The sequence below is a fragment of the Trachypithecus francoisi genome, unplaced genomic scaffold (genome assembly GCF_009764315.1).
Source record: "Trachypithecus francoisi isolate TF-2019V2 unplaced genomic scaffold, Tfra_2.0 Lachesis_group0, whole genome shotgun sequence".
Classification (NCBI taxonomy): Eukaryota; Metazoa; Chordata; class Mammalia; order Primates; family Cercopithecidae; genus Trachypithecus; species Trachypithecus francoisi.
In genome coordinates, this window is record NW_022681453.1 from 130,033,531 (window position 1) to 130,046,704 (window position 13,174).

The 13,174-nt window shown below is 36.9% G+C and overlaps 1 protein-coding gene across 6 annotated transcripts in view; it reads left to right on the plus strand.

Annotated features, from left to right (window-relative positions):
* ATP11B (ATPase phospholipid transporting 11B (putative)) overlaps positions 1–13,174 on the plus strand; it is a 134,828-nt gene that overhangs the window by 16,531 nt on the left and 105,123 nt on the right. For 5 of the 6 annotated variants that reach the window (XM_033211797.1, XM_033211799.1, XM_033211800.1 and 2 more), the window contains exon 2: positions 8,985–9,101. In XM_033211797.1, coding sequence (XP_033067688.1) covers positions 8,985–9,101 — 117 coding nt within the window. Of the gene's footprint in view, positions 1–8,232; positions 8,394–8,984; positions 9,102–13,174 lie in introns of those variants that run through there. The other variant, XM_033211802.1, reaches the window with a different exon arrangement.

The following is a 13,174-nucleotide window of genomic DNA, read 5'->3' on the forward strand; positions in this document are numbered from 1 at the left end:
TTGTTCCTATCAAATATTTTATAAATATTTCTTCCTTTTTTAATCCTGAAATAAAATTTAAATAACTTGCTTATACAAGTAATTTTTTTAAATCCACATTACCACCCTAATTGTCATATGGAAAAATAAATGAATACATTTATATTAAATAAAATCTATTTCAGTATGTAAACAATCGTGACTACACTAGATATAATGAATAATCAGATGCTGAAGTCATTGTGAATGCTGTGGCTCTAAAATATACTGCTAAAAATATATTGTTACGGTGACTCATAACATTTTCGCTGGTGATGTGATTTTCTGAAACAGTAAACACCACTTCATAAAAGTTCTGACAAAAAGTATAATCTTTCTTCAATTTACCTGGTAATTGCATTCCTAGGAAATTCATAAATCCATATAAAATTGTTTTGTTTATGTTTAAATAGAAGGTTTGGATTATTTCAAAGGGATTTTTGCAAACATGGCATCTGGAAATTGTGATGCTCATACGACAGTTCTTCATTGGCAAGACTCTGCAATCCACTGCAGAATGTCTAATACTTTTGCCTCATCCACCCAGTAACTAAATGCCACTAGCACCCCCCAATCATTGTGAAAATCAATACCAACTTTATTTCTGAAAAGTTCCCTAGAAGTCTACCTTCCTTCCTTTGGCTCATCCCCCAAAAAGGAGTTTTGACTTTGAGGCATACACCTTTTAACTATAATATAACTAGTACATACAGTTTGCTATATGAGAATAGGGAAACATACTTAAGCAACCAATCAGAAAATGATAGGTGGATCGAAGAGCCTGTAGAATACTAAGTGTATATGATTATTTGGAAACGTTACTTCAGTGATACTATTATTTTGGTTGGTTTGTCCAATTTAAATTCTTTATATTAATTGTAAGTATCTGATAACAGGAACAGCATATACTTTCATTATATGTAAGAGCATTATGTATTTTGAGAAACATTAAAAATGTTTATAATTATGAGAAGATGAAAAGTAGGACAACTAGATTGTAGTGAGACTGGTACGAGGTAGTTGGTTTTTGTTGTTGCTGCTGCTGTTATTTATTTAGTAATGGTTTCTTGGTCTAGGCATTACTGAAAACAGGTTTCCAGCATGTAAAATTAATAGCAAAATTGCATATCTTCCATCCACCTTTTTTCTACTTTTTTAAACTTTTTTTGTGTTAATTCTTGTCTAAATAACCAAATAGGATTCACCCAGGACGTCTTTTTTTTACTGCAGTGTATTTTTTAATGTTGTTTAGAATTTTGTGTACATTTGTGACTGGTATGTTTTTTAAATAGTAAACTTTGAAGATATTGTGAAAAAGATACGTTTATTCATTGACTGCGTCTCCAGCCTCTTTGCAGAGTTGTAGCCAGCTATTGCTGATGTACCAAGGAGGATTTAGAAAGCATTTTCATGGCCATTTTTGTTTGTGATTGTTGGGGGAGAAGGAGGAAGCTCAGAAGTGTTTTAGATATGAGTGAAAATGTATTTTTACCCATTTATCTCCAATCTGGGTACTGTAGCTATAAAATTTACTAGTTTCACTCCTTATCCAGACAATGGTTACCTGGATAGGCAAATTAAAGAACTCAAATTTAGTGTTCTTGGTTATAGAAACCTTAGATTCTCCCTTACTGAAACCTGTGATCTTTACATTTGATCTAAACTAAAACAACCTTACACATTTATTTTTATCATAAATAACCCCCTGTGTTTCCATGCATGGAAACTACCAGTCCAGCATATAAGGGATATTTACTATCATGGTTGAATTATGGCCAAATAGGACTTGCCTGATGCAGAAAATCCATAGTGAAGTCCCAGATGGATGAAGTTGATTTTTAAAAATTATGTGAAATATACGTAATATAAAATTTACCATTTAACTATTTTTAAGTGTACAGTTCTGTGGCATTCAGTGTATTCACATTGTTGTATAATCATTACCACCATCCATCTCTTGAACTTTTTTATCTTCCCAACCTGAAACTCTGTACTCATAAACTTGCTATTCTCTTCCTTACTCAACCCATGACAACCACTTTCTGCTTTTGTCTTATGAATTTAACTACTCTTATTTCTTATATAAGAGGAATCATACAATATTTGTCATTTTGTGACTGGCTTATTTCACTTAGCATACTGTCCTTAAGGTTGATCCATATTGCAGCATGTGCCAACATTTTCTTCCTTTTGAATGCCGTATCATATTTCATTGCCTGTATAATACCGCATTTTGTTTATTCGTTCATCAGTAGATGAACGCTTGGGTTGCTTCCACCTTTTGACTTTTGTGAATAATGCTGCTATGGACATGGGTGTAGAAATATTCTTCAAGCTCCTTCTTTCACTGCTCTGAATTATATACCCAGAAGTAGAATTGCTGGATCTTATGTTAATTCTGTTTTTAATTTTTTGAGAAATTGCCATACATTTTCCACGGTAGCTTCACCATTTTACATTCCCCCCAGCAATGCACAGGGGTCCCAGTTTCTCCATATTTTTGCCAATAGTTTTTTTCTGTTTTGTGGGGTTTTTTGGTTTTTTTGTTTTGATTTGTCTTTGTAATAACTATCTTAATGGATGTGAAGTGTTATATCCTTGTAGTTTTGATTTGTATTCCCCTAATGGAAGTTGATTTCTTTGACATTCAGGAATGGATCCCCACCAACTGTAAAACTGTAATAAATAGCTTTGAGAAGAATAAGACATTTCTAGGAACACCAGAATAAAAAGTTTCCTGCTAGCCCTTCTTATACTAGTAATGGTATATTTCACTCTACAGTATCACTTTTACGTTTTTTCCATTTCCAAATTAAATAACATAAAAGTTAAATTCAGTTTGGTAGACATTTGTTTATTATTTTTATTTTTTATTTTTTGAAGCAGGGTCTTACTCTGCTGCCCAGGCTGGAGTGCAGTGGCATGATTATGGCTCATTGCAACCTTGACCTCCTGGGCCCAAGTGACCCTCCTGCCTCAGTCTCTCGAGTAGCTGGGACAATAGACACATGCTACCACGCCTGGCTAATTTTTCTATTTATTTGTAAAGACAGAGTATTCCCATGTTGCCCAGGCTGTTCTTGAACTCCTGGCTTAAGTGATCCGCCTGCCTTGGCCTCCCAAAGTTGTGGGATTACATGTGTGAGCCACCATGCCTGGCTGACATTTTAGTGATATTTTATATTTATGTATTTATTCATTTATTTATTTTGAGATGAATTTTGCTCTTGTCACCCAGGCTGGAGTGCAGTGGTGCAATCTTGGCTCACTTGCTGCCTCCGCCTCCCAGGTTTAAGCGATTCTCCTGCCTCAGCCTTGCAAGTAGCTGGGATTACAGGCATGCACCACACCTGGCTAATTTTTTGTGTTTTTAGTAAAGATGGGGTTTTACCATGTTGGACAGGCTGGTCTCGAACTCTTGACCTCAGGTGATTTTTCCACCTCAGCCTCCCAAAGTGCTGAGATTACAGGCGTGAGCCACCGTGCCCGGCCTTTAGTGATATTTTAAAGCCAAACTTAGAATGTGAAAACTAGAGAATTTAATCCATTGAGTAAATATTCTTTAAAGAATTAATTTGTGTCAGACATCTGACACAATCTGAGCACAGTGGCTCACACCCGTAATCCCAGCACTTTGGGAGGTTGAGGAAGGAGGATTGCTGGATCCCAGGAGGTTGGGACCAGTCTGGGCAACAGAGTGAGACCCATATTTACAAAAAATTTAAAAAGTTAGCTGGGCATGGTGATGTGTATCTGTAGTCCCAGCTACTCAGAAAGCTGAAATGAGAGGATCGCTTGAGCCTGGGAAGTCGAGGCTGCAGTGAGCCGTGAATACACCACTGGCACTCCAGCCTGGGTGACAGATCAAGGCTTGATCTCAAAAGAATCTTACCATCTGGAGGGGGAGATAGTTATAGAGATAAGTAATTACAATTGAGTGTAATGAAATCTATACTGGGACTGTATAAAAGATTTGGTGAGAGTGGTACATAACACATGCCTTCTTTTGTCTCTGGGGAGTGAGGGACATCAGCCACAGCTCCATTGAGAAGGAAACTCTTAAGCTGAAAAATGAAGGATGAGTAGGCTTTTGCTGGAGCCAACATTGGAATAGGAAATCAAGTTTGGGAAGTAATGTTATAACAAAGAGATGAGCAACCTTTAGTAAAACTTTGGCAAATGATTTGAGAGTTTTTGAGTTATCTTTCGTTAAGATTACACTAGATTTTATATCCTACAACTTGAAAAATCCAGTCCCAACTCACCCCTGCACTAAGCCGGAGCTCTTGAAAGACCAGACTGGTCTGATAGATGGCAAACTAACTTAAATCCTGAAGTGAAAGTTATGTAATACAAAGCAAAAAGCTAAGATAAATTACAACTGTTTACATTGTGGGTGTTTTAAGCTTTTCTCTGTCATCTTACTCTGGTCTGTTAACTGTGTCACATTATCTTGCCCTAATGGTACCTTTATATAGGTAGATGTTACTGAATAGGTATGTTTTATTGAAAGTTTATGTCTAGGAAACAGTAATTCACAATTAACTTTGTAGGTTTCAGTAAAAGACGTTAAATAATTCCTCCCCAGAAGCATTGGTATTTTTTTTCCCTAGGCATTTTCGTGTGCCTGTATACTTTGAAACATATAGCCAACAAAAATCACTTTCTGTCATACATGTGATCTAAATAAAATTCTGTTCGTTTGTTTTAATAACCTAATGGTATTACAGTTTTGACACTGAAGCTGCTTTTTGTTTTTGTTGTTTTGAGGTCTTTTGTTTGTTTTGATGCTTTTTCTTTCTGTCATAGAGCAAATAGATCATATGTAGGAATGCTAGAAAGCGCTGTGAACTCTAAGGATAATGTTTTCTTAGTTATGTTAAAGAAGTATGACTAACTAAATTATTCATAACTGTAGTTTTAGTCTCTTCTTAGCTCTTTTATTTGTAATGCTTACAAAATCTTTGGGATTTTAAGATAATGAAGAGGCTAATATACTTGGCCTACAATTGAAAGTGTTGAGATTCATTCCTAAGTATTGTTTTATGCCAGAGACCTCCTCCTAAAATTGATATAGCTGTTTGCTGGTTTGATTTCCCCAGGTCTCATTCAGTTTGGTTACAAGAGGAGTCTCGTTCAAATCAATCCTGTCTTGTGTATTAACAGTTCTTCCCCATCCGCCATCATGAGACTTTTCCCCTTTTAAATATTCCCCCACAATGTTTTTTTTTTTTTTTTTTGAGTACCTATGGCTTTAACCTATGCTCACAAATCCAGTAAGAAAAAAAAGGGATTTTGAATTTCATAATTTTTAAGACTGTAATAGCTTTCAAATAGTTTAAATTTGTGTGCCTACAATACCTAAACTCTACTTTTTAGTAGACATTAACATTAAACCAGGGTAGTTGGAATAACATTAATCTGTCTCAGTTCCTTTGCCCGGGACAAGATAAAATCAGAGAAGAAAGGAGCAGGCAAGCATCAAGGGGTTGAGGGTGTGAATGAGTAACCTGGGATAACAAGAGAAAGTGTATTATGTGCCAAAGGTTTCTGAACCTTGGCATGTAGCCTTGACCTAGTGATTAGGGAGTTCAAATTATATTTCCTCTCCAGTGTCATAGAATTGCTGATAATGCTTACTAGAAATAGTTTGAAAATATGCTTGAACTTCATACTAAACATGTAGTTACACAAATAATTTTGTTAATAGCTTGTTTTGATTCCTGTTAAAGAAGAGAAAGGTATCACTGAAACATAAAGATTCTCTTGAGGTAGTTTTAAATGTAGAATTTCAAGCTAGAGAACTAATTACAAAGCGCGATTTTAAGTACTTTTAAGCTTCTTTTCATCATGTACAGCTCATGAAACCTATGTACACACTTGTCAGAAAAATGCACATATATGCAAATTTACACATAATTTTAGGGATTCAGAGACCTGAAGCCCATTTATCGATCCTGCTCTAAATCACTTTCTTCATTTTTGGATAGTTTTGTTCTTTTATTTTTATTTAGGTTGTGGCTAGTTTAATTTGTTGCAGCAAAGTTGATATTAAATATTAATCAACTGAGGTTATAGGTTTAATTTCCATAAGGGACATTTGGCCATATTTATACAATAGACGCATATATTAAGTTTAACTGTTTTGCATATGAAAGAAAATAACACACGTACATCCCCACAAATGCATGCCATTGACTATAATATGATTGGATGAGATTATGTGAATTAATGAAAAACCTCAGAATGCATAAGTAGATACTATATCATCATTGGAAATATGGAAAAGTTTGTTATTCTCCTTTTAGATTTGTCATTTTATTTTTAATTGGAATATAGAAATGCTCTATAGGATTTTTAAAATTCGGTTTAATGTATTATATATATATATATATATATTTTTGAGACGGAGTCTTGCTCTGTTGCCAGGCTGGAGCGCAGTGGCACAATATCAGCTCACTGCAACCTCCACCTCCCGGGTTCAAGCGATTCCCCTGCCTCAGCCTCCCAAATAGCTGGGACTACAGGCGCCCACCACCACACCCAGCTAATTTTTAAATTTTTAGTAGAGATGGGGTTTCACCATGTTGGCCAGGAAGGTCTCACTCTCCTGATCTTGTGATCTGCCCGTCTTGGCGCCCCAAAGTGCTGGGATTACAGGCGTGAGCCACCGTGCCCAGCCAGGGGGAACATTTTAATATATCCCTTTGAAATAATTATAGAACCCTCAGGAGTTCCAAAATTTTAGTATGTGGTCATTGGTTCTTATCCATCCAGTAGAGATAAATGGGAAATGATGAGCATTTGCTTCATGTAAATTATGTGCATTTATATGTTAATAGAAATTCTAGTCATAACTGAGGTATTGCTGTAGTTATCTTGCTGTTACCTTGGGTCCTTTGTTTTTTGTTTCTTAACTTTAGATGTACATAAATTCCAGTCTTGGTGAGAATTTAGCAAAAAATTAAAATTTTCTTTAAGTGATTCTCAGTCTCAGTTTTCTTGACATCTTAAAGATTTATGTATTGTTTGAGGCCCTGAAATTTACTTTCTTTTTTAAAAAAAATCCCAGAAGCTATAAATCAGTGTTTAAATTGGTGTTGAAGAGAAGTAATAACATGTTAGTAACATTTTATGTTTTAATAGGCTCTTAAACAGGTGTCCATCTGAATCTGTTGAGTTGAGCTGAAAGCAGAGTGATGCTGGAGAGAAAGATGGCAGAAAGCATATGAAGAGGCAGGAGCTAGTGTATGGGGGGAGATGTTAACATGTTTACGAAGCAGACGCTGAATAAATATGCCTCCTGCAGTCTAATGCTCCAGATACCTGTTTATAGGTAAACCTCCTGTGAACCTCTTTTGAGAAATACAGTCCTAGACTAAAGGAGTAGCCTTCAAACGGTTTGTTCATTCATTTGTTCACTTATTCATTTGTTTGCCAAATTGTGAAAAATTTTAAAGACACCTTATGAGGAAAATAAATATTTATGCCACCATTATTTTTTCCTTGAAGAGACCGATTTTGAAATCAGACACATAATGCTATTTTCACATCTACAAAGTGTGTTCATCACTATTGCAAAGTGTTGCAAAAGCAGGGTAGAAAAATCTTAGGACTTTAAATAGTCTGAACAAATAAACACGTTTGTTATGATGCATACAAATGCATTTGTACAGTCCTGTACTAGCTGTTTCTGAGATCACAGAATAAAAGTTTAAAACCAAGAATAATAACAATTGAATACTGTACATAACACTTAATATTCCAATGAACTAAGCAAAATATCCCTCTAGGTTACATGGGATCTCCCACTGTCTGTGTATGTCTGTGCTTAATGGAAATATTACAGGGATGGTAAGCATTGAATGGCAGCCAGAGTACTTTCTTAGTAGGTTACTAAATTAGAGCCTTTACTAATATCTAAAAATGGATTATCGTAGCTTATGAATACCAAGTTTTATAGCCCATGACCACTATTTAAAAAAAAAAAAAAGAAAGAAACCTAAGGAATTTTGAATCATTTGCCTGTTAGAACCAAAGAAAGAAAGGCTTTCATTTGTATATTGCTTTCAGCCTATCAGTGGGTTCCCAGGATCTGCCAAAAGAGTCTGGTTTTTTGTTTGTTTGTTTGTTTCTCTAATTTTTCAAACCCCTAGACAGTATGTCGAATGTTAAAGTTGTCTTGAAGATCCACTTGCAACTGTGGAAGATAGTACAGTCCTCTGAGGATGAAGTTTCAGTATTCTTGTCACCCGTGGAATCTTTTCTACTGGAGATGATTACTAATATGCCTTGACAGATGGTCTTCTAAATTTGAGGTCAGGATATGAGTTCCTGAAGGCCAGGAATTACAGCGTATTCATATCTATATTTCAGTAAGTCAGTTGATACTATAATGGCACCAATAAGTAATTGTGTGGAATGAGTCTGGGCAAGATCCTACCTAATGTACTACTATAAGTCATCTGGGAACAAAGCTCTTTGCAACCAAGTCAGTCTGGTGATGGGAAAAGTGAAATAAATATAAACCTTTGCCATCAGATGTGGGAGGTGTTTACTGGGCTGTAGCTACACAGGACTTCCACATCACTGAGTAGAAATCCATCCACAGAAATGAAAGGGAAGGAATGCAGTAGTGATAGAAAATTTGTCCTCAAATACTTCTATAGGTGTCTCATAAGATTTTTTTTTTTCAATATAGGAGTATTTCTGACAGAGAATGAACTGGTTTTCATTACTAATGGCATTACCTAGTTAAGTTTCTATCTGGAGATAATGTACCTGTTTACCTGTGAAAGAAAAAAAATAGGCGGCATAGCTCTTCAAATTAAACAGATTGAGTCTATATACATTTTAAGAGCAATAGTAATGTATGTACTCTGGCCAGTTAAATAAAGCTAACAGTAAAGTATCATAACTAACCTGGTTGACTAGTATTTCTTTTTCTCTTGCTTGGCTGTTCTTAGGGTTTTGACCCACCACATCAGAGTGACACAAGAACCATCTACGTAGCCAACAGGTTTCCTCAGAATGGCCTTTACACACCTCAGAAATTTATAGATAACCGGATCATTTCATCTAAGGTAAGAATTAAGTTTTTATTATTAGGCCATGTGCAGTGACTCATACCCATAATCCCAGCACTTTGGGAGGCCACGGTGAGAGGATCGCTTATGCCCAGGAGTTTGAGACCAGTCTGGGCAGCATAATGAGATCTCGTCTCTACAAAAAATTAGCCAGGTGTGGTGGCACACCTGTACTGCTAGCTGCTCTGGAGGCTGGCTTCAGCCTGGGAGGTCGAGGCTGCAGTGAGCCGTGATCGTACCACTGCACTCCAACCTGGGCAACAGAGTGAGACCATGTCTCAAAAAAAAATTACTGAAACTGTGGATATAGATCATTTTATTTTTAAAAGGGATTATATATGTGTATATATATTTATTTATATCCTTACAAATTCAAGAAAATGGTGGTCGATTTATCTTAACCAAAATGGTTAACTGTAGAATAAAAGGAGTTGCTAATTGCTTATACCAGTAGCCCACATGCCAAAAAATTATCTTTAGTTGCTAGTAAACTAAGGAACTAATATTTATGCTGTGTACCAGAAACTATATTAAGTACTTCTCATATCATTTAATCCTTACAACATAATATGTTGTAGCTTTTATGAAATAAAAAGCTTGAGATATGAGATAGCTTTTATGAAACCTATTTTACAAAGCAGTGTTATACTCGTTTTAAATCAGTTTCCTTAGTTGAAGCGCCAGGAAATTGAATAATTTTCCCAAGGTTGCTTACTAGTAAATGGCTAGATTGGGTTTTTTTGTTTTGTTTTTTGTTTTATTATTATACTTTAAGTTCTAGGGTACATGTGCACAATGTGCAGGTTTGTTAAATATGTATGTGCCATGTTGGTGTGCTACACCCATTAACTTGTCATTTACATTAGGTATATCTCCTAATGCTATTTCTCCCCACTACCCCCTCCCCACAATAGGACCTGGTGTGTGATGTTCCCCTTCCTGTGTCCAAGTGATCTCATTGTTCAGTTCCCACCTATGAGTGAGAACATGCAGTATTTGGTTTTCTGTTCTTGTGATAGTTTGCTGAGAATGATGGTTTCCAGCTGCATCCATGTCCCTACAAAGGACACGAACTCATCCTTTTTTATGGCTGCATAGTATTCCATGGTGTATATGTGCCACATTTTCTTAATCCAGTCTGTCACTGATGGACTTTTGGGTTGATTCCAAGCCTTTGCTATTGTGAATAGTGCCACAATAAACATACATGTGCATGTGTCTTTATAGCAGCATGACTTATAATCCTTTGGGTATATCCCCAGTAATGGGATGGCTGGGTCAAATGGTATTTCCAGTTCTGGATCCTTGAGGAATCGCCACACTGTTTTCCACAATGGTTGAACTAGTTTACAGTCCCACCAACAATGTAAGTGTTCCTATTTCTCTACATCCTCTCCAGCACCTGTTGTTTCCTGATTTTTTAATGATTGCCATTCCAACATTGTGGTTTTGATTTGCATTTCTCTGATGGCAAGTGATGATGAGCATTTTTTCATGTGTCTGTTGGCTGTATGAATGTCTTCTTTTTGAGAAGTGTCTGTTCATATCCTTTCCCCACTTTTTGATGGGGTTGTTTGTTTTTTTCTTGTAAATTTGATTGAGTTCTTTATAGGTTCTGGATATTAGCCCTTTGTCAGATGAGTAGATTGCAAAAATTTTCTCCCATTCTGTAGGTTGCCTGTTCACTCTGATGGTAGTTTCTTTTGCTGTGCAGAAGCTCTTTAGATGTCATTTGTCAATTCTGGCTTTTGTTGCCGTTGCTTTTGGTGTTTTACACATGAAGTCCTTGCCCATGCCTGTGTCCTGAATGGTATTACCTAGGTTTTCTTTTAGCGTTTTTATGGTTTTAGGTCTAACATTTAAGTCTCTAATCTGTCTTGAATTAATTTTCGTATAAGGAGTAAGGAAAGGATCCAGTTTCAGCTTTCTACTTATGGCTAGCCAATTTTCCCAGCACCATTTATTAAATAGGGAATCCTTTCCCCATTTCTTGTTTTTGTCAGGTTCGTCAAAGATCAGATGGCTGTAGATGTGTGGTATTATTTCTGAGGGCTCTGGTCTGTTCCATTGGTCTATATCTCTGTTTTGGTACCAGTACCATGCTGTTTTGGTTACTGTAGGCTTGTAGTATAGTTTGAAGTCAGGTAGCATGATGCCTCCAGCTTTGTTCTTTCGGCTTAGGATTGTCTTGGCAATGCGGGATCTTTTTTGGTTCCATATGAACTTTATTTTATTTTTTTTTTTTTTGAGACGGAGTCTCGCTGTGTCGCCCAGGCTGGAGTGCAGTGGCGCGATCTTGGCTCACTGCAAGCTCCGCCTCCCGGGTTCCCGCCATTCTCCCGCCTCAGCCTCCGAGTAGCTGGGACTACAGGCGCCCGCCACCGCGCCCGGCTAGCTTTTTGTATTTTTAGTAGAGACGGGGTTTCACCGTGTTAGCCAGGAGGGTCTCGATCTCCTGACCTCGTGATCCACCCGCCTCGGCCTCCCAAAGTGCTGGGATTACAGGCTTGAGCCACCGCGCCCGGCCCCATATGAACTTTAAAGCAGTTTTTTCCACTTCTGTGAAGAAAGTCATTGGTAGCTTAATGGGGATAGCATTGAATCTATAAATTACCTTGGGCAATATGGCCATTTTCACAATATTGATTCTTCCTACCCATGAGCATGGTATGTTCTTCCATTTGTTTGTGTCCTCTTTTATTTCACTGAGCAGCGGTTTGTAGTTCTCCTTGAAGAGGTCCTTTACATCCCTTGTAAGTTGGATTCCTAGGTATTTTATTCTCTCTGAAGCAATTGTGAATGGAAGTTCATTGATGATTTGGCTCTCTGTTTGTCTGTTACTGGTGTATAAGAATGCTTGTGATTTTTGCACATTGATTTTGTATCCTGAGACTTTGCTGAAGTTGCTTATCAGCTTAAGGAGATTTTGGGCTGAGACAATGGGGTTTTCTAAATATACAATCATGTCATCTGCAAACAGGGACAATTTGACTTCTTCTTTTCCTAACTGAATACCCTTTCTTTCTTTTGCCTGATTGCCCTAGCCAGAACTTCCAACTCTGTGTTGAATAGGAGTGGTGAGAGAGGGCATCCCTGTCTTGTGCCAGTTTTCAAAGGAAATGCTTCCAGTTTTTGCCCATTCAATATGATATTGGCTGTGGGTTTGTCATAAATAGCTCTTATTATTTTGAGATATGTTCCATCAATACCAAATTTATTGAGAGTTTTTAGCATGAAGGAGTGTTGAATTTTGTCAGAGGCCTTTTCTGCATCTATTGAGATAATCATGTGGTTTTTGTCTTTGGTTCTGTTTATATGCTGGATTACATTTATTGATTTGCGTATGTTGAACCAGCCTTGCATCCCAGGGATGAAGTCCACTTGATCATGGTGGATAAGCTTTTTGATGTGCTGCTGGATTCAGTTTGCCAGTATTTTATTGAGGATTTTTGCATTGATGTTCATCGGGGATATTGGTCTAAAATTCTCTTTTTTTGTTGTATCTCTGCCAGGCTTTGGTATCAGAATGATGTTGCCCTCGTAAAATGAGTTAGGGAGGATTCCCTCTTTTTCTGTTGATTGGAATAGTTTCAGAAGGAAGGGTACCAACTCCTCCTTGTACCTCTGGTAGAATTCAGCTGTGAATCCTTCTGGTCCTGGACTTTTTTTGGTTGGTAGGCTATTAATTATTGCCTCAATTTCAAAGCCTGCTATTGGTCTATTCAGGGATTCAACTTCTTCCTGGTTTAGTCTTGGGAGAGTGTAAGTGTCCAGGAAATTATCCATTTCTTCTAGGTTTTCTAGTTTATTTCCATAGAGGTGTTTATAGTATTCTTTGATGGTAGTTTGTATTTCTGTGGGGTCAGTGGTGATATCCCCTTTATCATTTTTTATTGCATCTATTTGATTCTTCTCTCTTTTCTTCTTTGTTAATCTTGCTAGCGGTGTATCAATTTTGTTGATCTTTTCAAAAAACCAACTCCTGGATTCATTGATTTTTTGGAAGGTTTTTTGTGTCTCTATCTCCTTCAGTTCTGCTCTGATCTTAGTTATTTCTTGCCTTCTGCTAG